General features: G+C 40.0%; 1 protein-coding gene across 1 annotated transcript in view; it reads right to left on the bottom strand.

Annotated features, from left to right (window-relative positions):
* Positions 1 to 662: 662 nt before the first annotated feature.
* LOC145984070 (uncharacterized) overlaps positions 663 to 25,285 on the bottom strand; it is a 49,700-nt gene continuing 25,077 nt past the window's right edge. Inside the window, exons 5-6 of the mRNA XM_083117457.1 lie at positions 11,417 to 11,482; positions 663 to 2,341 (exon numbers count right to left, since the gene is read on the bottom strand). Coding sequence (XP_082973583.1) covers positions 11,460 to 11,482 — 23 coding nt within the window. The 3' untranslated portion in view covers positions 663 to 2,341; positions 11,417 to 11,459. The remainder of the gene's footprint in view (positions 2,342 to 11,416; positions 11,483 to 25,285) is intronic.

A 25,285-nucleotide genomic window follows, 5' to 3' on the forward strand; every position in this document is an offset into this window, starting at 1 on the left:
CCCGGTTTTCCAGGTCTGTCGCCACCCTGTTACTGAGCACTGCAAATCCATAACATAATTTTCATCTCGCTTTCTACTATTACAGAATAAATAAGGTGGTTAAAGAGTGAAAGTTTTGGGATGCTAAACACAATGGAAAAAGAGATGGGGAGGTGGCATGGGTTGGAGACTTATTGCTTACACAAGAGGATATTTTCCTCTTGGTCCACATAGCAACAGCTTTACGACCTACAACTAAGAAAGCCACTTCTTGAAACTGGATTATACTGCACACTATATACAAGATATAATTTTTTGTCACTTTTACCCATCAAAAACCAAGGTGCACATTATACACGCATGCTCACTATATGCACGTAAATACGGTATATGTCCATTTATGGTCATATCCTTTCCCATATAAAATGCTCTTGCAATTTACTGTATGTACTTAAGTAGTGTCAAGTTTCCCACTTTCAACAGTAGGCCCAGTCCAGCATAGACACCAAAGAGGCACAAGTATTTGCACATTGAGATGTTCATGTCAAAAGTCCTTAACAATATTTAGGTACTTAACAAACATTCTTTTGCATAATATCTAATTTAATATCCATAAAATGTTTACAGAAACTTAAGATTCTTCCAAACGATTTTATTTAAATTTTACAGAAATTGGTCCACTGATGACACATTCTCTGCTAATGTTACATTTTTCAAAACTTATGTAACATTATTTTAAACTAGCAAATAACCTTAGAACTTTGGTGAAATTAAAGCATGAAATGAAATATATATTGTATATTCTGGACACACATTTTCTCAGTTGTATTATGAATAATATTCTGGCAAAATAAACTTTTGTTTAACACTTTCAAACATTACAGCACATAAAACTTTCACAAACTGAATGCTACTTTAACTTGACTACAATCCAACTGTGCGATAAATTTTGGTGCATTACAACCTACCCTATAGAAATCAAATTTTATCCTATATATATTATCCTACACTTTCAAAGCTTATGTACTGTGCTAGCTAAAGAAAACAATGTGTTATGCATAGTTTATATTATACACAAAAACTTAAAAAGGCAACACAGTATGGAAAAATTCACTCCAGCTCAAGGGTAGATATAACAATGGGAAAAAAAGTCACACGACACAGTACATGCACCTTATTACAGATTTACAATTGTGCTGTTTTCAGTCTTCTCACAATGATATGTTTTGTTCTCAAGACAATTATGAACAGGGGCCAAATATATTAACAATTTGCAACAAATACTAATTGACTAGACATTATGATGATGTGTTGAAGAATGCTGCACATTTTGGCAGAGGAAGGGTATGATTACATCATAAACAACCAATTGCTAGCTTACAGTTGAAAATTCAATGACAGCAAGAGAGGGGCTTTCTCTTCTTGCTCAAACTGTTAGTATTTAATATTCTCAGAAAGTTCAATGTTTTCCAGATTTCCTGAATTTTCAGGTCCTATTTTCAATCCTATTTGCATTGACATAGCCAGGCATGAACTCACTGGGCCTAGACCCCTCCAGAAATTTTACCAAATTATCTAATATTGATAACTGGATTGAAAGAATTTGCTTTTCGTAGTTTGATTAAATTTATTTAACATCACATTTCTGGTACTCTTGGCAATGGGGATGAATGGTGATAAGATAAAATGGATGAAGAGACAATCAAAAACATTTATGGATGACCCAATACGAGGCCCACAAAGGATTATACTGCTGTGATGCCAGAGCCTCCTCAGTCTGCAAGCAAGTATTTGAAGGTGTTTGCAAAGTTTTTTGTGATACATACAGTGCTATTCTTGAAAATTACACTTTCATTATTTAGACTGATAATTCAGTCTGGAATCAACCAACAATGGAAAAAAGAAAATCACAACCAACTAATGTAATGCAGGGTCAGATTTAAGACTAAACCCAGTAAGTTGTCCTGGAGGTGCATACATTTGGAGCCGAAAATTTATCATTGATCAATGCAAACGTGCTATCATTCATTCTTTTTATTTTTGCTTCAATCTTTTTCATTTTTAACTTTCCACTGATCTGTAATTTGCATGTAAGGTGTTTTGCATGTGCACAAATAAGCATTAAAATTGTTCAGATGAATTCATGAAATCTGGAAATATTGAAATCTAAATTTCTAAATAAGCAAGTAATAAGCACTAGACCTAATTAACATCTGATTACATCTCATTACACGAAGCTTCAGGCAGATGATGAATGACCCATCTAGTTTTCATTGAACACCGAGTCCTCTGGCATCAGATCAACCTATTGGAGATTCAGCTACAGTCGCCACTGTTGAATCGTCAGCATCACTTTGAAAATCTGTAGGTGGATGGAAACATGATAGTAAAAATTACATTTCATGCAATAATAATAATAATAATAATAATAATAATAACAATTAAAACATACGAAATTATAAAATATCCCATTTACATGCGCATGAAATCACCACTCCTCATCACTGAGCAGATAATTAAAGTAGGAAAGCAATTGACAATTTTGGTGTGGAGAATGTATATCTGTCCTTGCTGTATTATGCACTAATCATGGACAATGTAAATATATGTTCTCAGTTTCTGAGTGAACATGGAAATGTGTATGTATTTCTATTTTGTTCATTGATTGCTTTCTGCAAAGTTTGACATTTCAGTTCATAACTTGCCTGAATGAGAGCAGCAAAAATTCTGTTTCATTTTACTTTCTGTGCTTGTGCATGTGGTCTGTGTACTTTCTCACATTTGGTGCAATGCACAGTGATCCAGAATGCCAAAGAAGTCTGTAAAAATAGAAATGTTCACTTTTTGGTAAGGGCATAAAACATGAACACTTCTCTAAACAACTAAATGCAGCATAAAACTGTCAAGAGAAATTTCTCTCTAAATTGATTATTTATTGTTGTCTTCATGAAAATGGAATTTTCAGACTATATTCTGTACTTATTATTAAGACCTGTAGCAATATTTTTTCGCTGGACAATAACAGTGTGCTAGGCAGACTCACAACTTCTCAGTAATGAAGAGAAAGAGAACAAACATTTGAATTAAAATAAAATATAACATTTTCAATTTTTACTTGAAAATGCAAAAGTAATCTTGAGTGAACATAGCTTTCGCTGGTATTTCATGCAACGATTCCTAAATCAAAGGATACTTCAAGGTATTGCGAAAATGGTAATTCAGAAAAGTTTTGCTACTTTTGACAAATTTACCTTATTTGTGAACATGTGCTCCACTGTTAATGGGTCAGCTGGCAACGCTGAATCAAATGTGAACAAGCATGTGCACGCTGTGCAATGGGAGGTCTCTGATTTTGCTATCAGCTAATGCTTAATACATATAGCAGTAATGCAGTGTAACAGTGGTTTATCCAAACACCCCCTAACGCCCTCCAAACTTTCATCAATGCTCTCCCTATATACAGGGTGATTCTAAAGGTATAGTACAAACGAAAACCACAGATACCTCCCATGAAATAGAGACGAAAGTTCCCCTTCCACTTTGCCGAGAGATGCCTCCGTGAGGAGCTAGACAACGCCGAAAACGTGTGAAAATGAACTTCACACCTCTGTACAGCCAGTACCAGTAAAGATAGAAAGGCGGAACAAACGAAGTCAAAAGGAACACCAAAGTCGCCCATCCGAAAAACACTAGGCGGCAGCTGCGCAACACATGCACATGGGGTTCCACAAAGGAAATAGGAGTGTCCCGCAAGACAAGTGAAGGGAAAGGGTAGCGATCGACAACGGTAGGGACAAAAGAAGCAATGAAGCATGAAGTAACAATTACACAGCGGGAAACAAACACATGCAGCGCGTGGGGAGTCCCCAAACACAGTGGGGAGACACCGCAGCAAGAACAAAGCACAGTTCAACAAAAGAGAAAGGGGACCGGACGGGGAATGGTACCTGTCAAGGAGACAACAAATGCAGGACGAGGGATTCCCCGTAGCAGCACCGAGGGGATGTCACACAGAGGTCGTGCGCCAGCAGGACAAACACAGCAACTACGGGCACAGGAGGTTTATTGCCACGCAAAGGTGCACTTACAGATAGGAATAGTACGTAGTACGTAGTCGTACCCCGGACTGACGTTGTTACAAAAGTTGCTCAAATTGACGACCACCACATTCAATGCAGGCATTGCAGCATCGCAGGAAATTCTGGCGAACCCTATCAAAAATCCCTGGCATGGTACACACCTCGGCCGATGCTGCAAGTATCCGCGCTCACAATGTTTCCTTGTCAAGCACCGGGGTCTCGTAGACGAGTGTTTTCACATGGCCCCACAAGAAGAAATCCATTGGTGTGAGGTCAGGCGAACGGGTGGGCCAGGGGACGGGGCCCTCTCTGCCGATCCAGCGCTGTGGGTAGGTATGGTGCAAAAGGGTTCGCACTGTGCCATCAAAATGTGCAGGCGCTCCATCCAATTGAAACCACATGCGATGTCGCACGTTGAGGGGTACATCTTCTAGCAGCTCTGGAAGGACTGATGCAAGAAAGGTGTGATAGAGGCGGCCATTTAAACATGGTGGCAGCAGGTATGGACCGATAATCTGTTCATTGATGATACCTGCCCAGATATTCACTGCAAACTGGGTCTGATGGTGCACCTCGACTGCTGCATGTGGATTTTCATAATCCCACACATGGCTGTTTCGGCAATTGAAGATGCCCTCACGGGTGAATGTTGCCTCGTCCGTGAAAAGCACATGGCGCAAAAAACGGGGATCGTCGGTACAAAACTGCAACAGTCGTTGACAGAATTCCACACGTCGTGGGTAATCCCCAGCCTGCAACATGTGGACTCGCTGTGGATGATAGGGATACAGCAGATCATCATGAAGGACACACCACACTGTCGACTGTGATACTCCCACTGCACGTGCAATGCTACGGGTGCTAGTGGACTGTGTGTCTTCCACGCAAGCAAGTACGTCCTCCTCGACCGCCGCGGTGCGCACATGTCTTGGGTGACCGACATGATGGCCTGCACGTAACACACCCGATTCACCAAGGGTACAGTGCACGTTCGAAAACAACCTACTGTCGGGTTGTCGCCTCTCCGGATACCGTCCGCGATAAAGGCATGCAGCTGCTCGGCCATTGCCATCTGCAAGGCCGTAGACAAAATGCATGTCCCTCAGTTCTACAAATGTGTAGCGTTCCATGGTACGGTGAGGATAGTGCCAATTATGGAATACTGTACTGCAGTGCACAGGTGGCACACACACACACACACTGGTCACAACGGCTTCAAAACAATGTACTCAATTGTCGTACGTCAAGCACACCACCACCGCACCGGCTCTTTCACTGACACGCTCCCTGACGCTGCACTTCCAATCAGCCCACACGTCCGCACGGCGCTGTGGTACAATCAGCTGACGTTCCTGAGCCACCCGTGCCTGTGCTCTTCACTATCTGACCACTGCCGTCAGGTGGGGCCATGTACTCTGGGGCCTTGTCATCGTGGAACACATGTAGCGTCCTTCATTCTTGCCCCATTCACCCACAACACGTACTTCATCCGTCTTGCTCGAGCCGACGGGGAGCACTACGTACGATCGTGTGGTGTTTGTGTACACCAATGTGGGGTAACCCAGCAGTTGAACAGACGTGCATACCCCCACGTAGCTTCATTACACGATTGTCCCACGCAGTTTATCTGTCCAGCCTTGCTCGGCCCGGTCTCACACCCATGCGGTGGTGTGAGGCCACGCTTGGTTTCGGAGCAGAAGGCTGCAGCCGAGGAGGGACTCGAGTTGTTCGGCTGGGGTTGCGCTCGGAAGCAAGCAGCCGCGTCAGGTCTGGGAACGGTGGACCTTGGATCGGGATGGAAACATTCCAACCTCGTCCATTAGTGTCGTCCACCGTACGGAGTGGTGGGGTCCGTACGACACTCCAGCAGCCTTTCGCCCGCTCCCACCTAGCGATGTGCCTCTGGCTTCATTTCTAAGAGGCTGATTGGGCCCCATCACAACGTTTGTTACAACGTCAGTACGGGGTACGTGGTCCTATCTGTACGTGCACCTTTCATTAGCAATAACCTCCTGTGCCCGTAGTTGCTGTGTTTGTCCTGCTGGCGCACGACCTCTGTGTGACATCCCCTCGGTGCTGCTACGGGGAATCCCTCGTCCTGCATTTGTTGTCTCCTTGGCAGGTACCATTCCCCGTCCGGTCCTCTTTCTCTTTTGTTGCACCGTGCTTTGTTCTTGCTGCGGTGTCTCCCCACTGTGTTTTGGGGACTCCCATTGCGCTGCACCGCCAGCGCCGCCATTTCTGCCCCGAACCATGTACGCGTCTGTTGCCTGTAGAGTGTCACGGACCACTTTGCTTGCATTCTTGGTGTGTTTTTACATCCTACGTCGTCCTCTCGTGGTTCTGCAACCCCGCACTACTTTTCTCGACTGCACTGCTTCAGTCATGGTGTTTGTTTCCCACTGTGCAATTGTTACTTCATGCTTCATAGCTTCTTTTCTCACTACCGTTGTCGATCGCTACCCTTTCCCTTCACTTGTCTTGCGGGACACTCCTATTTCCTTTGTGGAACCCCATGCGCATGCGTTGCGCAGCTGCCGCCTAGTGTTTTTCGGATGGGCGACTTTGGTGTTCCTTTTGACTTCGTTTGTTCTGCCTTTCTATCTTCACTGGTACTGGCTGTACAGAGGTGTGAAGTTCATTTTCACACGTTTTCGGCATTGTCTAGCTCCTCACGGAGGCATCTCTCGGCAAAGTGGAAGGGGAACTTTCGTCTCTATTTCATGGGAGGTATTTGTGGTTTTCGTTTGTACTATACCTTTAGAATCACCCTGTATATATTTCAAAGACTTGTGCTGTGTAAATACAAGTATTGCCCAGAAGCAAAATTACTTCGTAAGTCCAAATTATCATTACTTAAAAGCATTTTATTAACAACACCTTTATTGGTTATACTAATTGTATTAATTTTGAACATCTTTATTGTGTTTTGCAATTGCTAAAAATTAGAAAAAAAAGAACATATTTAAATACCAAACTGCAACCACAGATAAACGTTTATCTGTGTTACAATGCAGGAGTGCACGTATTGTGAAATTTACACAGGTAGTGTTTCCACAGTCCTGTGGGGAAAACTGATGAGGGCCCCCATAGCTGATTCAAGGTCATGACATTCGGTAGTTTGTCTCATGCACTCACTGTTTAAGATGAAAAAATATTTTAAAATCGCTTGGGTCATTTTTACCCATTCACATGTATTTAATGGTGGTGGTGCATCATAGAAATCCATAAAACAGTCTCTATGAAAATTTTGATGAAGATAGGAATGATCAAATTAAGCATTTGTTTCATTCATGTTAGATTCTAAATAATTTAAATATCGCTGAAGATTGTGTTAAGGACATTAGTGTTGAAGTGACGCTGTTCTGCAACAAGTATTTTAAGGATATGAAAATTGTTGCCCAATAGAATATACATTTCTCGAAAACAATTTAAGTTGGCTTGAAAAAAAAATGGGATATTTGTAGTTGCTTTATCTTCTACTCTATGCACTCAAAGCAGATTGTCAGTTTTGAATAAATAAGTGAGAGAAGTAAAAAGCGATAAACTGATTAACCTCACCGTAAAAATATGTCCTATCATTATTTTTATTATGATTTAATCTATTTCTGGGAATGTATTTCAGTCTTCCAAGTGTGTTGTTTAGCACCACTGTGGTCCCAAGTGTGTATTGAAATGGGTCAAATATTATACTTTTTGTATAAAAATAAAAATAATCTTATGTGAACTCTGTGGACCCAATGTGTCCATCTTTCCTTAAAAATGCTAATCTCACACATTTGTATTGATATATGGGTCAAATAGCAAGCTCTTGATTTTTGCTGATTTCATTGGCATTCTGGATCACCATGAATGGCTGACAAAGCTGTTCCAGGTTGCTCCAGCAGATACTCTCGTAAGATGATCTTCAGCATTGCTTGAAGGAGATTGTGAATGATTCTGGGTCTGAACATGAAGAAGAGTGAATGATGTCATTCACTGAATATTAAGAAAAATAGATATATTGAATGTAATGATTTTCTAATTTTTTTTTAGATTTTTTAATATTCCTTTGATGGCAACCCTGATGCTTGAAGAAAAATTACATAAAGTTTATGTAAATTATGTTGTAAAGTGTAGTAGTATATTCACACACACAATTTAATGTTTGTACAGTACTCCATAACAGAGTAAAAAATAGAGAATAAAGGAAGAAAAAATTGCACATTCTTGAATAAGTTATATTTTAAACAGTGGTATTTTGCATTTGAACATACAATTTTAGGTCTGTATGGTACATAGAAACAGAGTAATAAAAAGAATGAACATACAAAAAAATATAATTTTTTTTACGATTGCAACAGTGACACATAAAGAAAGTTACACACAAAGTTTTTGAAAGTTCTATTGTAAACTACAGAAACACAAATTTTGAGGTCTGCACAGTACATAATAACAGAGTAATTAATTTTCAGAAAGGGGTCCAAAATTGTACATTTAGGGCTAAGCCTATACCACTTTGAACCAATACCAAATACCACAGATATCGACATCAATGCTTGAAATTTGTAATAATTAAAAGTTCTTCAAAATATAGATTGATATTAGTACAAGAACTTGGATAATGTAAGGCAAGGTATTTTTCAGACACAAAGTACAATAAAACCACAGAAACTGCTGACAAACAAATATGTACTAAGTTCTAATATTCTTAATATCAATACAGTAACACAATGCATTCATTTTGGTTTGGGGCCAAGATAGCACATGACTGCAGAGCGGTGAGGCATGGTGCAGATGACAGCATTTTCATCCCTTAAAGTCTTACTTACTATACACATACATCTTTAGCATCCAGACAATTATATTTACATTGCATCACAAGTACTAACCTGTGTTACAATAGTTGTTCAATGTAGTGGCAAACTGCATACACGCATTCTCAGCATCTTTCGATGAAATTTTGATTGACATATTTGTTCTGTTTGCAAGTTGTTTTGATGCCATTGTTAAACACTATTGTCTGATTAAAAATTATGGATACTTGAGTTTACACTCCAATTAAAAATTAACCAGTACACCTACATAAAAACAAGTTACATCAAAACTTAGCTTATTCAATTCTGCATTAATCTATGCTAACCAAATTTTCTTTTGAGTAGGTCTTCAATTTTTTATCGTCGTGAGAACAAAAAAAAGTGCCATTTTTTGAGTTTTGTGAACAATTGCACTCTTTGAAATTACACAAATAAAAAACGGGTGGTCAGAACATGATGACATTTTAATACAGTGCAGGCAGAATGGTTTCAAACACAATTCTGAATTTTCAGATTTTAAAAATTGGTCGAGATACAGTCCTCAAATTGTAAAACAACTTTTTCTTAGGATTGGGTAGTCCTAAAAATATGACCTTGGTCTTATTTTTAAACCACATGCATCTGTTCTTAAAATCCATCATTGTCAATTCACACTGTGAAACAGATTTTATACAGGCAATTATTCAACAGAGTAAAGATGGTTGTGAAAGGTGGCAACACTGCTTGCACTGACTCCCAGTGACAACCTGCAGTTTCCACTGGTTCAACAGACATTGCTGTGTGCAGATTAATGCAGAACTGAATAAGCTAAATTTTGATGTAACTTGCTTCTATGCAGGTCCATTGGTTAATTTTTAATTGGAGTCCAAAATCGAGTATCCATAATTTCTAATCCGACAGCAGACACAAGCTGTCAGCATTCTCTGTGTTGTTATTCTTGATCATTCTGTGAAAGAAAACACCATCGCATTGACATGCTAAAGTTGATTTTGCTTATGCGCTGGAGATCTTAGAAAGCCACACTGTCTAAAGCTCACATTGCAGGTGTAAGTGTTGTTGTTGCTCACTTATCATTACTGTTCTGTTCATCTTAGCTTGCAGTGTCATTTCTCACTGTTTTGTAGGCAATTTATTATTTGTGGGGAACTCTAAAAAATAGAGTCTTTAGAAACAATACTCACACTACAGATGAACTGAAAGACAATGTAAGAACAGAACTTACAAGAATTACGGAAGCGGAACATTTGCGTGTCAATTAAAATTTCATCAAAAGATGCCAGGAATGTGTGAATGTACTTCGTCACCACTTTGAACAACTCCTATAACACAAATTAGTATCCGTTAGGCAATATAAATATAATTGTCTGCATGCTAAAGACTTGTGCATATGAAAAAGTGGGATATTACAGATTGAAAATGCCAGCATCTGCACCATACCTTGCCGTCTGCAGTCCTGCAATTTCTCAGCCCTGAGAAAAAATGAAGGCAACGTAGATTTGCATATACAGTGAAAACATAGAAATAAATTTCACGATAATGTGTTTTTCTCACTAGTATTTTTTTTTCTGGCAGTCCCTGCCAATTCTCCCAAGGTTGTATACTATTATATTTCAATGAGACAAGTTTCAGATGCATGATTTTTTAAGTTATAAATTCAACGAGTTCAATCCCAACAAGAAAAAGACTTAAGTTATGCATTTCAAACAACTATGCGCTTCCTCATAAAAATTATGCTCTTGGAGTTCAAGATTTCCATGAATATAACACATTCCACCCATTCCCATGCAGGTTTTCTTATCAAGTAGAACCATGCAACTAGACTCTCGATTTGGAATTATATCTTTGCTGCTAGCATAGGAGGAGCAATGTCCTGCACTGTGGCCATGCAGTCTAAGGGGTCATGCTTTGGGCTCTGGCTACAGGATGCATGCAGGTTCGAGTCTCCTGGGGGAAGTGTACCAACCTTTCTCCTTAGATTTCGGCTTGCGTATGGGACCAGTGGCCACCCATCATGAGGAAATTGGGGAAACAATACTGGTACAACATAAATGGAAACGTTGAATTTTGCATGATTTCCATGCAAGAGGTGCATGGCACGTTTTGTAGACCCCATGAATAATCAAATTCAGTCAGTATTGGTACATTAGCAACCAGTACTTTCTGATACTGACACCACTTGTATCCAACTCTGTCTTACTTTACTGGGATTAAAAACCACATCTGCGTGTAATGGACTGGGAGAAAAATTTTACCAAAAAATCAGTACTCCAATATCAGATGATACAATCAATTAGGAAGGTAGTAGGAATGGGAAAAGTTAATCTGTATTGTATTGATATCTGCTGATCCAGGAATATAAGTGCATTACATTGTTTGTAAACTTGCTGATGTGTCTGATATATATCTATAAATGGCATGCAATATAGTAGGAATGCTGCCCTTTTTGGTTTAAAAAAATACTTACCTTGAAATGTTATTAAGTTGGTTATATTTTACCTGCCTGAAAATAAATCAACATGTACACATGAAAGAGTTTATCTTAGAAATTTTCAAATTGTTCACCTGAAGGAAGGACACCATCATTCCTGGCTGCAACTGATGTTCCTTACGAATTCTCCACTGTAGAATCTGAGGAAGAACATTAGGTAGTAATTAGAAGTTTGCATGCACAGGGTGGCCACTCCAGGACCATGATAATATTCAAGCATAATTTCCAGTTTTCAAAGCGTCCTTTACAAAAATTCAAGGTTACAAGCAGCTGTTTTCTATATTTCGACCTTATGTATTCCTGTCTCTCACCAAACCCCTACACAAATATATTAACAATATAAAGGGTCTGTGTGATTCCAACTGTATCCGAAAACACTAATTCAATTCAAATCAACAATATATATACACAGGGTGTGTTTTTTAGCTTGACACAACGAAATATCTCGAAAAGTATGCATCTGATCAAAAAAAAGTTCAGAATGAAATTGATAGTCTTGAATGGGCTCATCCAATGATGCCACATTCCACCTGTAAAATCTCAAATGGGAACCCCCATTTTTCATTGCAGATTCGGATTCTCCACACAAAAATACGTAGGTTTTGTCTAAAACTGTTTTTTGGGATTTGTGATAGCTGGCGCTGTAATCAAAAAAAGTAAGATTTGTCGCAATTCTCAAGAAATACACTGCCCTCTTCGTCAGGCTTTGTGGCAGATTATGCCGTGTCTGTTTGACCAGGAAACAAGGTCAAATGGTTTGTAAGATAAAACATGCCGTCCTGAAACATGCTCGGCAATCTGTTAAAAACGAGGTTAATCAATTATAAAACTGTAAAAATGTTGAAGAAAGGGAATGTAGAGGAAAGATGGGTAAAGATGTTAAAAAAAATGGAAGAAGATAAAATCAAATAGGCTTTAATGTAACGAAAGAAATGACATGAGCGTTCATGAGAGGAGTTCCAAGGCAGACGGATGACGTAATAATGCAGGAGTAGCGGGGAAAAGGAGGGGGGAGGGAGGAAGCAAGTGGGCTGGTCCAGTACCAGCCATCAGCAGCACAACATTAGCTGTGGAGATGACTAACTCGACGATCCATTCCGTGGAAGTGAGATTGTTTATTTTCACATGGTCAAAGTTTTTTTTACGGAGCTTTGAAATCTTCAACGTTTTACAGTTTTATAAGTGGTTCACAACATTTTGAACAGATTGCCGAGCATGTTTCAAGACCGCATGTTTTCTCCTAAAGATCATTTGACCATGTTTCCTAGTCAAACAGACACGGCATAATCTGCCACGAAGCCTGAAGAAGAGGACAGAAGTAGTGTTTCTCTTCCTTGACTCTATTAGTGGTTATAACGCAGGCTATAATGGTGCAAGAGAAAATTGAAATGGTGTACATTTATGGAGAAAGTGGCAGGAATATCAATGATGCTGTGATTCTTTATGCTCAACGTTTTCCAGACCAGGTGTGCGATCGCACGCTTCTTTTTGCAGAGTTGTTCAACAGTTCCCCACTGAGGGAACTGTACAACCAAGAAAAGGGAATCGCCGAAGAACAATTGTTGGAGAAAATAATGAAATTGCGGTATTAGCTGCGGTGGCTCATAACCCCCACGACACAACATGCATTATTGGAGTGTCGAAAACCCGCATTGGTTACGCCAAGTTGAACATCAGCGCCCTTGGAATGTAAATGTTTGGTGTGGAATAATTGGCGATAAACTTATTGGTCCATATTTTATTGATGGGAACTTAAATGGTGAGAAATATCGAAACTTCTTGCAGAACGAACTTCCAGTATTGCTTGCAGACCTTCCCTTAGACGTGCAACAAACAATGTGGTTGCAACATGACGGTTGTCCAGCACATTATTCCATTGCAGCACGGGAAGTATTAGATCGCGTGTACAACCGTCGGTGGATCGGAAGAGGTTGTCCAGTCTCTTGGCCTGCAAGATCGCCAGATCTTACTTCGCCTGACTTTTGTTTGTGGGGCTACGTGAAGAGTGAAGTTTATAATGAACTGCGAACAACGTGTGAGAACATGATTGAGCGAATCACCAATGCATGTCGAAAGATTACACTGGGCATGCTTCTCAGTTGTGTCCAATCATTCCAAATGCAGATAAATCAGTGTATCGAAGTGGGTGGTGACATTTTCGAGCACTTATTGTAAAATGATTATTAAAGACAAGCACCCCGATGGTGAGAGGCAAGGGGCCTCACCTAAAACAAGCACCCCGATGGTGAGAGGTGAGGGGACTCAACTAAAACAAGCACTCTGATGGTGAGAGGCGAGGGGACTCACCTAAAACAAGCACCCTGATGAGAGGCAAGGGGTACCTAAGAAAAAGCACCCCAATGGTGAGAGGAGAAGGGACTCACCTAAAACAAGCTCCCCAATTGTGAGAGACAAGAGGACTCACCTAAAACAAGCACCACGGTGGTGTGAGGCGAGGGGACTCACCTTATAAAAGCACTGCGATGGGAACAAAATACTGCTATATCCACGTCGTTGTTCCTGAGTTATGCTAAATGCAGTTTCTTATAAAAATTCAACATGCCTCACATCATTTTGCGATTAAAAGTGCATTTTGTACCATTTCCACAATATTTCATTTTTGCGATTACAGCGCTATCTATCACAAATCCACAAACAAGTTTAAGACAAAACCTACGTATCTTTGTCTGGAGAATCCAAATCTGCAATACACAATGGGGGTTCCCATTTGAGATTTTAAAGTTGCCCCTCGCCGCAGCCCCAGGAGGTGGGGTGGGGGTGGAGTTTAGCATCTTTGGATGAGCCCCTTCATGATGAACAAATTTCATTCAGAACTTTTTTTGATCAGATGTGTACTTTTCGAGATATTTCGTTGTGTCAAGCTAAAAAACTCACCCGGTATATGGAAAATATTTAATCTAAGGTGCAGAGTTCACAGTTGCCATTTCACATATTCAGACTCAAAATATATCCACAAACACAAGTCACAAATGTTACGGGATTTACCAATCTATGAAAGAATTGTTAATTGCATAAGGATTTCAAACTCAATTTTACCTAATCAACTTCAAAGTATCTTATCTTGCAATAATCTTCCATCTGTCTGAGAGATTGTTCTGCAAAGAATACTAACAAAGTAAACAAACTGCGGTGGCTCAGTCGGTAACGCGTCTGACTACCATGCTAAAAAGGTCCCGGGTTCGATCCCCGGCCGGTTCAAATCCGGGAACTTTTCTAACGGTGGAAGCGGCCACGGCGCCTACCCAGCGTCGAATAACATGGGTACCTGGGGGAAACCCTGGGGGGTAAAGGCGGTCAGGGGCGTGATGCTGATCACATCACCCCCACTCACGACCGGATCAAGAAAGTGTGGGGCGTTACCCCCACACCCCCTATACGGCTTCATGGCGTGGTGCTATGCACAGGGGAGCACTTTACCTTTTTTTTTTAAACAAACTGAGGGAATTCTGTTTAATTCTCCACGCAGCTTTCCTTTCCTTCCTCCATAGATATAAAAGATAAACTGTGAAAAACTTGAATCAAGGCATTTATAAATATGCATAAATTCAATGGATTTTGGATTAATGAAAATCGCAATTTTTCACGTCTACGGAGAGAAATTCACGCAGAATATATGCATAATTCCCGGAGCAATAATTCATGCATAATTCCTGGAATTCCCAGTGAGTAACCACCATGATGCAATAAAGAAAGCACACCAACCAAAACTAACTAATTCTCTCTCTCTCTTTCTCTCATACACAAGCACACAAGCATCTACTAGGGATCCCTGATATGTCTACAAGTATAAATAGCATGCAATTTCATGTAAAATTCTGCCATTTAGTTATCTTTCTAAATATAAAGGTATAATTTACATGACCAGGTTTCGTAAACTAAAATTCTTCACATGGAGTTTCATTCTCATAGATCAAACCCATTGTAGCTGTAAAGATAAAACAATAAATTCAGATTCTTCAAAGAACATTTGCAATTTTTCATTGGATTGGTAGACAGAGGCCTGCATAATCGGGCTTTTGCCTACCCACTGCTTCTTGCCCCACGAGAAAAGGTATACTTGCTCTCCGGCCCAAGGCAACAAGTCGACTTGAGTCTTTAACAGGGTTCCTCATCTTCAAGGTGCTCTGAGCTTACAAGGTAACTGGGCATTCAACAAGACCCAGACACCTGCAAAACCTGCTGGTAGGAAACAGCCCTTCGGTAGCATGTTACTCCAGACGTTTCTTCACCACGTGGACAGCAGCAGCCAGTGTTGCCTACTTATGTAGCTCCTAAATCCTATGAAGTCCTAGAAGGAGGTCTCTTGTACAAGGAGAATTTATACACTTAGTAGGGATGGGACCGATTAATCTGTACTCTATCGTTATCGGCCGATATAGGCATATCAGTTTATTGGTAAAATTACTGATTATTCTACCGATCTGATATATCGATAAATATCTCATAATTTAGTGCAAACTTCTGCCATTTTGTTGTAATTTTAATGGCTAATCTCCATGCCCTACTTTCTAAAAACGTAAATGTCTAAATATGCAATTTTTTTTTCACTGCAGAAACCTCAAAACATACATTTATTAAGGAGGTCAATGAAACTTTCAAGTTCTTCAAGGACCATTTCTAATTTTATATCAGCTCGGTAGAATGTCGGTTATCGGTATCGGTAAATTTTATATCGTTACTTTATCGGTATCGGCCAAAATTTCATATCGGCCCATCCCTAATACTTAGCGATTTCAGTTCAGTGTAAGCAGATTTTTTCTTATTGCCAGGAAATGCATGCAATATTACAGCTTCATTTATTTAAATGAATGATCAAGCAAACAAAAATCTCCTCACTGAAAACTAATTGTTTTTCATTGCGTGGTGTCCTAACCAAGCACACAGTGGTGCAACCACAGGGAGGAAGGGGCATTGCTCAGCATCCTTGGATGAAAATTAAGTCTAGCTGAGGGACAAGGGGGGCAAACATTAAAGTACAAGAGAAACGAGGGTAGCAGAATTTAAGAGTAGCAGTGCTAAAGGATACTCAAGATGGAATGAGTTTTCATATTTTTCTTGCATTTTCCTTCCAGACGGCAAAGGGCAGCTGCAGAGTGGAAACGAAGGGGCAATTGCAACCACTTAATTTCAAATGTTATGAAAGTAGAAATATATTATAATATATCATACAGTCTCATCAAGTTCAATGCCCTAGGGGCTAGCGGGAGTTGGCCCTGGGCGCCAAACGATCTAAATGAAAAGAGTTTTAAAACAGAGAATGCCGTGGTGGCCCATGATATTATTTGCTATCAATGTTGGTTTGTTATGAGATGGATGAATTGATAATATAATGTATTTAAATAATATATATGCATTAAAGAAACTATGAATACGTACACAATTTAGTGTTAACATGTGTATTTCTTATTTTACGTCGCTCCATGCGAAGAGAAAATATTGTACATGAAAATTGTACATGTCATATGTATGTACATTTGGAATGCATTTACCATGCACTTTCTTTCTTTCAAAAATAGTTTGTGTTCTTGTTTTCTATTATTAGTTAATGTGAAATTAACGTGTTGAAAAAGTATTTCTAATCCTCTGTTTCAACACAAATGCATTAGAACAGACTGCTACCCCTTTGTGCATGATTTATGAGGATAATAATGCCTTTGATGCTACTTTCTTACTATTATTGTTATTGTTGGCACGTTTATCCAGGTATTTGCCCCCCCCCCCCAATCCAAAATTTGTGGTTGCACCTCTGCAGTCCCATGGCCAGAATTGATTGGCAGGTGGGGCTGGGGGGAGTGCATGGGTTATCAGGGAGGGCTTCATAAACCAAGTCCATTTTCAAATGTTTAATAGTATTGTATGAAAGTAAATAATGTGTGTGTGTGTGTAATCATTAAGTAAATATAGGACACAGCAAATCTAATCTAGAAATATCGCTCAAATACTTACAGTATATTTTCAATATCTTCCCATTCATAGCTGAAGCTGAGAGAATATATTCTAATTACTTCCTGCTACTTTAACTTCGGCTCGAAAATCAGATGAAATAATTTTACATCTATCTGTTCTTTGTATGCTGTGAATTTAACAATTATCAAGTTTTTAGCAAAATAATATCTGCAGTCTACATCTTCACTCGCCACTGCAAACAAATTTTACAAAGTAGTTTACCAAACTTCAAAAAGGGGAAGGGCAGGGTAACGGCAATGCCCCTGGCCCCTATCTGGGTATGGCACTGGTGTCCGCAGTAGAACAGTGCGTTGTTCGACTTGCGACCTCAGCGTCGAACGTGACATGTTCCAGTCCTGCCCTAAATCCCTATATATAGGTATATTGGTTGTTTATGACATATTCTGATGGAGCCTATACCACAGAAAAGCTATTTCAATGTGTGTGTGTGTGGGGGGGGGGGGAGGAAGTAGCAACATTTGTAAATCTCATTTCATTGGTGATGTGGTTTACGCTTCAAGTTCCTTTTCTAAGTAGTGGAAATCTATTGCATTTGGCAACACTGCAGACAGGTGTGCGACCGGTCCAGTTTCTACTTGAAGCAACTACATCATGCAGAGGAAGGGGCGTGCAGTTGATTGAAAGAATGCACTGAGACCTACTAGGTACTGTAGGACTCTGAGTACTTGGTGGGTTTACAATACCTGCCAGCAACGATCTCGGCAGATGATCAGGCAAAGTTATGTTCAAGTGAGGGTGTTGCGCAAGTTGCATGGGATTTCAGGAGTGATCGTCTTGCGAATGGGTCTGCCCCACGTCTTGTGCAGGCCTCTGTTGGTAGAATATTAATTATTTGGGAATTTTATAATGGTCTCAGATATTAGCTTAGCAACACAAAGTACACACTTGGAAAATGACACTATATTCTATATTTTGCCCAGATTTTAATTTTCAGTGATAAGAGGAATGTTTCAGATACATGCATACAGAAGCAGCTTTCTAGATGGCTGTGGTTTATACAATCAATCAATTTGGTGTCTGTAGCCAATTTAGGGTCCAAATGTGTATTGAGCTGTTTAAAAGTAGAAAAAGATGTATATCAATAAGGATAAGTTTTCATGAGGTCAGTTTCAATTTTGGTATTCAAAACTAAGTAGGCTTGCTCAAATGTCTTATGGAGTAATCCATGTTCAGAGGGAGAATGTGTATATGGTGCTTCTGTTTGGTGCACATGCAAGATGTCTGTTCTCCTCGAAAATGACACGCCAGTTGAAATTCTGCATATTCTCCAAGAGCTTTACTGAGCTACTCTTTTGTCATATTCATCATTGTACCCATTTATACCATAAATCATGTCAACTTTAGAAGGTGGCTCCTAACTTGGTGTTCAAAGTGAAGAACTTATACCAGGGAGAAAGAATACATCAATCATTGCTAGTTGAGCTATAGAAGTGACAGAACAGGGTTCACACATGAACTCTAAATGTATATTCCATGATATTTCCCTGAGTTTTCAAGAATTGTCAATTTTCCTAGGGTACCCAATACACAGTACATTACTACTTTAAATGTTTTTTACAATGGCCTCCTCCATTTTCCATCATGCCGGACACTGTGGCTGAGTAGTTAGCACATCATGCTGTGACGCCAAGGGTCTCGGGTTCGAATCTGAATGTCTATTCATAAATTTCATCATTTCATCACTCATCCCCATCTTTGCAAATTAGCCAAGAGGCACAAAACATGAAGTAAAACAAACTAAATCAATCAATCAATCATTATCCATCATATCTATATTATCCTCATCTTTATTATCAATACAGTGAAACCGCAATTTTATGTTCCCACATTATACATTTTCCCGCTTAATACATTCATCCAGTCAGGCCCTGGCAAAAGGCAGTGTTAAATAATAGGACCTTCACCTCGATCTTATGTTAGCTTTAACTCCCGTTTCCGGCGTTTCCGGTATTAAACATTACAAGCCATGATGATGTCTAAAAATTTGGCATAAACCTGTTCTGTTGACTACGTGACTTCACCCTCCTTTTTCTTGCTTTTTCCGCTGTTTCATTCACCACACGACCTTGAACTTCCAGGTTAGGCTTTCGTGGGAGAGGAGGGAGCGAAGAGGCATGGTCAGTGGAAGGTGGAGGAGGGGGGGAAGCAGGGTACAACTTGCATTTTTTGCACCTTCCTTGATGGACAGGAAGGGAAATCTTCAATGTCTGTATTCCTGGTAAAGACAGAATGGGCCAATTCTTCTGCCTCAGAATCAGACAATAAGTACACTGTTGCCAAACTGATTCTCACGAAATGGTAATTTCTGTAGAATTTGGACAAGACAGAAGTTCGCCCTCACCTTCCCCCCTACTTCTGAGTGGAAAATTGACAACAGGATTTGATCACCATTTGCTTCTTTGCCCACACAGATTTAAATAATCCTTCCTAGTTGATGGGAACAGAAAAGAAAAGCAGGGAGGGGGGTTGTTTGTGAAAACCTTTATTTTCTTTTGGCTGCAGCTTTAATAAGAAGGGTTTGCCAACATCCCCTATCCGATACTGAATAAGAACTGCACTACTTCTTTAATGCGAAGTTGTTTTGATTTCTAAGGAAATACAATTGGATCTAGTCTATATTTCACTGTAAATTATTTTTTAGTCTGAAGTTTTTTCATAAATGCTATATCATTTGATCATCAGAATGAAGCTGAAAATACATAAGCTAAAGTGATTATTTTTTCTATGGCCAGATGGATGATGTTTTACTCACTGACGGAAAAATATTATTGTCAAATCAATTGTTTGATATTTATTTACTTTCTCTCATTCCCTGAGGAGCCGTGGTCACCTAGTTAGTAGGGTGTCTGACTGCCCCACTGGAAACCTGGGTTTGATTCCCAGGGTGGGTGATCTAAGCTGCCTCATAAAGCAGCTCTGGAACTCACCTAGCCGCAAATAAATGGGTACCTTGGGGAAACCTTGGGTGGTAAAGGCTGCCCAAGCATGGTGCTGATCACATCACCTCCAAATTGGCAGAGGGGTAAAGGCAGCCAGAGCATGGTGCTGATCACATCATCTGCCACACACCTCTATATATGCATCCCGGCATGGTGCAATGTGTACGGGGAACTTTACCTTCACTTTTTCTCGTTTCCTTGGGGGAGGGGGCATTTGCCCTTTCTGCCCCGATTTTCTTGCTCGTGTGGAAGAGACAATCTTATTAGCTAAAGGTGAAAAGCTATCGTCCCTTCTCCTTTCTTCTGTGGTTTACAATTAAGCAGTCACTCCTGGATACGTAAATTCTACGAACATAGCAACATAGCATATTACAAGTAAAGCTATAGCTCATTAATCTGCCACTGGTGTGAAGGATTCAGCCCGTTTATCTTTTTTAAATTTTTTTAATGCCTCTATCTGCATCGAAAACGCTGCTCGTATGTCAGTAGCATTGAGGTGACAGCATGGGAGAGATTAAAGCAGTGATCTCCTCCCCCCCCCCCTCTTTCTTTCTGCAACTTGGGCAGGAATGAGCACACTTCTGATAAGACTCTTCTTCAACAGCTGCATTGGTACTGCTCCACCACCTGTTTGTCTTCCCTTTCCCTCCCTCCTGTAATCGCTGGTCGGAGTGGTGCCTGCGGGCAGCTGGCAGCCGGTGCCGGTGTTTTGTCTCGTGGCTCCAGAGCAATGATTCATCCATCGTAAAGGGAAGAAATTCAGCATTGTTTTGAATCTCGCCTCAGAAGGTTGTTTTGCTTTTTAAGATTACGAAACACCAGCACAAGACACAAGGCGACTAGTTAAAAGACAAGCTATTTTTTCCTTGATTTGCCTTCTGATAAACATCTTGAACACATAGAACAGTGCAGGAAGGAAATGCACATGATGCTAACAATAATATACTCGATACTTTTCTTGGGAACCATTCAGGTGCTGAAAATAATTCGCGAATCTATTAAACGTGGACGGTGAGACAAAAAAAAAACCGGAAACACGTTATTTACAGGGAAAACTATTGGTGAAGGGGTGTTTGCCCTCCGCAACACTGCTAAATCCAACAATAAATCATCGATTAATATGGACGTAATTAACAATCAGTGGCATGCCCAGAGGAGGGGTTGATTGGGGTCGTCAAAAGCAGGAAAATATGCAAAATGAGAGCTGACTATTAAAAGCCCTCACCACACCTTTTCCAAAATCATGGGCACGTCACTGATAACAATCCCCCTATTGTGACATCTAAAAATGCATAACTTTGACAAGGCTTGTTTTCAGTTCACTTTATGCTGTTGGGCTGATCGGGACTGGACACGCATCTAGCTTAAAGTGGGATCTGAATCATTCTACATGTCTCCACTGTGAACTGAATCCAGGACACACTGATTACGGTATATAAAGATGCTTGACATCCAATTATAAATGATCACCCCCCCCCCCTCCAATTACCCGATACTAATAAATCTAGCAACAAATTACAGAGTAATTGTGGGGACAAGGCTGAAAATAAAATGGAGAACGTTAGAATTCTTGTAAATTTACCTTCACCATAGGTAAGACAGATGAGGGAATGTTAGCATGAAATACATGAAAAATAAATTATATTTTTATGATAATAAGTTAATCAACAAAATTAATTTGCACTTGTTTTCAATGATTTTTCTGCCAACAATAGTAGTTAGATTTTTTATTTGTCTTTAGTAATAACACCTTCAGCCAGACACATAAGCATATCTTTACTTTGCAAGGCACTGCATGGGAACCATGCTATTCCAGTAATTTCTCCCTAAGATTTCATCTTTACCTGTCCACCTTGAAACTTTCAAGATCTCTTCTGTCTAATTAATTTTACTTGAAGGCAATACACTACATTGGATAGTGTCTGCACACTTTGCACACATTGCTTACAGTATGTAAGTACAGATTGTGCGTTTGTTTCAATGAAGAGTTTTGAGGTGCCAGGTTAGTGTTTTTAACTCTAAATAATCATCATGTTCGATCATCCATCAAATTGATTGATTGATTCAAATTTGTTAAGTTTACCTTGATTTTCTGTTAATTTTGGCTAATCGCGACCATGAGGATGAGTGTTGATATGATGAAATTGGTGAAGGGACATCTACAAGGAACATCCATGCCCACGCCAGGGCTCGAATCCGGGACCCTTGGAATCGTAGCAGGCTGTGCTATCCACTCCACCTTGGAGGTCAGTCAGCTTCCATCAACACAGCAAATTCTGCTGTGTGACTTCGCAAAGAAGAGTCATTATTCAGGAATCTCTGAAGACATTAATTCAGCCTGTATTAATTTTGCGAGGTTTATCATCATACTTTAATGTTCAATTTCATGGTAGATAAACAGTATGCATACGATTCAGAAGTCACATCACTGGAGCCTTTACAGAAAGAGTGCTTTGTATTGATTATTTTCTGCCGTCCACATCTTGAATGTCTACTATACTATTACTTTATAGTAGTGGAGGAAGGGCTAATACAATCATCATCCACTCCCTTCTTCTTCCAAATAAAAATGAGCTTTCCCTTAAAGTGAAGTGAGGTTTTTTCTTTTCTTTTTCTTTTTTGTGTACTTATTGGATATTTCATTTTTCAAACAATTGAATTTGAATCCATGACAAAGATGGTGGATCGTACTCGGAGCATGTTTCTCCTCTCCGCAAACGGTGTTATTGTTCTTCTGGTGTTTTGTTATATTTGTGTGCTTCAACATCGTATTTGTGGGGAACAGCTTCCTAGTGTGTCAGTGTTGAGTATTGACTCTAAGTTTGATGGATGGAACCTGGGAAATAGGAGCTTTCTATCTCCTGCAGCTGGATGTGTACTTGGACTCTCCGCAGCATGTTGCGGTCACCGATCCAAGGGGAGCAACCACGAGGTAAGCAAACAGTCACCCGGCACTTTTACCTGCTCTGCCTCACGCTCATGTGCAGCGACATCCACCTGAACGCCGGTCCCTCAAATCAAAATACAACTACTTTCTCTGTATATTATCAGAATATACAAAGCATAAAAAACAAGCTCTCTGATTGTACTACAAACCTCAGTGAATTAATACAATATGACTGTTTAGTTTCTACCAAGACCTGGCTGAATGATACTGTGAGTGATGCTGAACTTCCGTTCACCAAGCACTTTAATAATTTTAGAAATGACAGTCTAAATCAACATGGGGGGTGGTGTCATGATTTGTTTAAACATGAAATGGAACTGTAAACTATGTGGTGATCTGAGTCGAGCCTGTGAAATAATTTGGGTGGAACTTAATACTCAGCAAGGCAAAAAACTTCTTCTTGGTGCCTACTACTGCCCTCACAAAAACTCTCCCCTGCATATCCTTGAAGCTTGCAGGGATTCGGTGTTGGCAGCCATGAAGTGTGGAAATTTCCTGTTGTGTGATGACTTCAATCTTTCAATTGACTGGGAAAATCCAAGCACTGGAAGTGCAAATTGCTCAAATGACAAATGGTTTATCGACACTTTCATACACGGCATTGGGTTGAAGCAACATAACATGCACAAAACACAAGGTGAAATTAATTTGTACTATCTGCTGGCAACACTGTGTGAAATGGAGAGAACTCCACAAAGGAATTTGCTACCCTCAGACCATGCCTCTCTCGATGTCGCTGTGCACCTCCCATCCGCTGAGAAGGTCAAAAACCTCCAACCCAAGAACGGACCACTCTGCCTGTGGCAAAAAGGCCCCTGAAATGAAATTCACTGAGCACTAGATGCCTACCCCTGGTTTCTGCTGGAACAGGAAGAGATCAACGACACCGTGGAGATGTTTGTGGAAGTTCTGCATGCCGCAATAAACGACTTTGTTCCCACCAAGAAAGCACGCTCTGCGAAATACCCAGTTTGGTTTGATAGTGAAATAATTCTTATTTTGAAAAACAAAAAACAGGATTGGAGCTTGTGGAAACAGTACCCCAATGAACACACTTAAAACATTCTGCGATATTCGGAGGCACTCAAAAAACCTATTCAAAAATAAGTATATTGATTATGTAAATAACTTAACACCAGAGTGTATGACTGATCCAAAGAAGTTATTTTCATTAGTTAATTTAAAAAAGCAGAACCCACATGTGCCAATGAAAATTGTGCATAATTCTACCACCGCTGTAGAAGATGAGAGAGCGCAACTTTTTAATGTGTTTTTTCATGAAAATTTCTCCCCAGAGAAAATTTCTGAACCCTTTCCTACAGTCAAGTCTGTCAGTTCACACTCTCTCTATTGGATTAAAACCTCCCCTGAAGAAGTAAAATCTCTCCTCTCCTCTTTGCCATTGCACTAGTCCTTAGCCCCAGATGGAATCCTGACAATTTTTCTTCACAAAACTGCTGTTTCCTTGGCTCACCCTCTGTGCCTCTTACCTAATAAGTGTTTTTCTACAGGTGTATTTTCCTGACTTGTTCAAACATACCAATATTGTACCTGGAGACAAAAATTCCACAAATTCGTATAGAATGATCTCTCTTTTGTCACTTCTCTCCATTGTCTGTGAGAAAATAACTAAAGACAGGTTGGTAAAGTTTACATCTCTCCTTATAAATGAGGCTCAGCATGGTTTATTTGTAGGCAGCTCTTGCTTGACCAATCTATCAGTATTACTTTCACATGCTACTCAGTCTATCTCAAATAATTCCCAGCTTGATGTTATATATTTGGACATTTCAAAAGCCTTTGATAAAATATCATAATCTCCTTCATAAATCACAATCCACATTTATGGGAAATTTCTATCCTTACTACAAGACTATCTGAGTGCACGAGAGCAGCGTGTTATCCTTCCTGGCACCTCTTCCAGCTTTCTTCCTGTTTCGTCTGGAGTTCGCCAAGGGAGCATTTTAGGAAAACTTTTGTTTCTTCTTTACATGGATGATCTCCCGGGCAGACTGTCCTCTCTCCCTATAAATATACTTCTGTTTGTAATCCTACAGCAAGCTCTTACA

This window comes from Lepisma saccharinum, chromosome 2 (genome assembly GCF_977018435.1).
Source record: "Lepisma saccharinum chromosome 2, izLepSacc3.1, whole genome shotgun sequence".
Lineage (NCBI taxonomy): Eukaryota > Metazoa > Arthropoda > Insecta > Zygentoma > Lepismatidae > Lepisma > Lepisma saccharinum.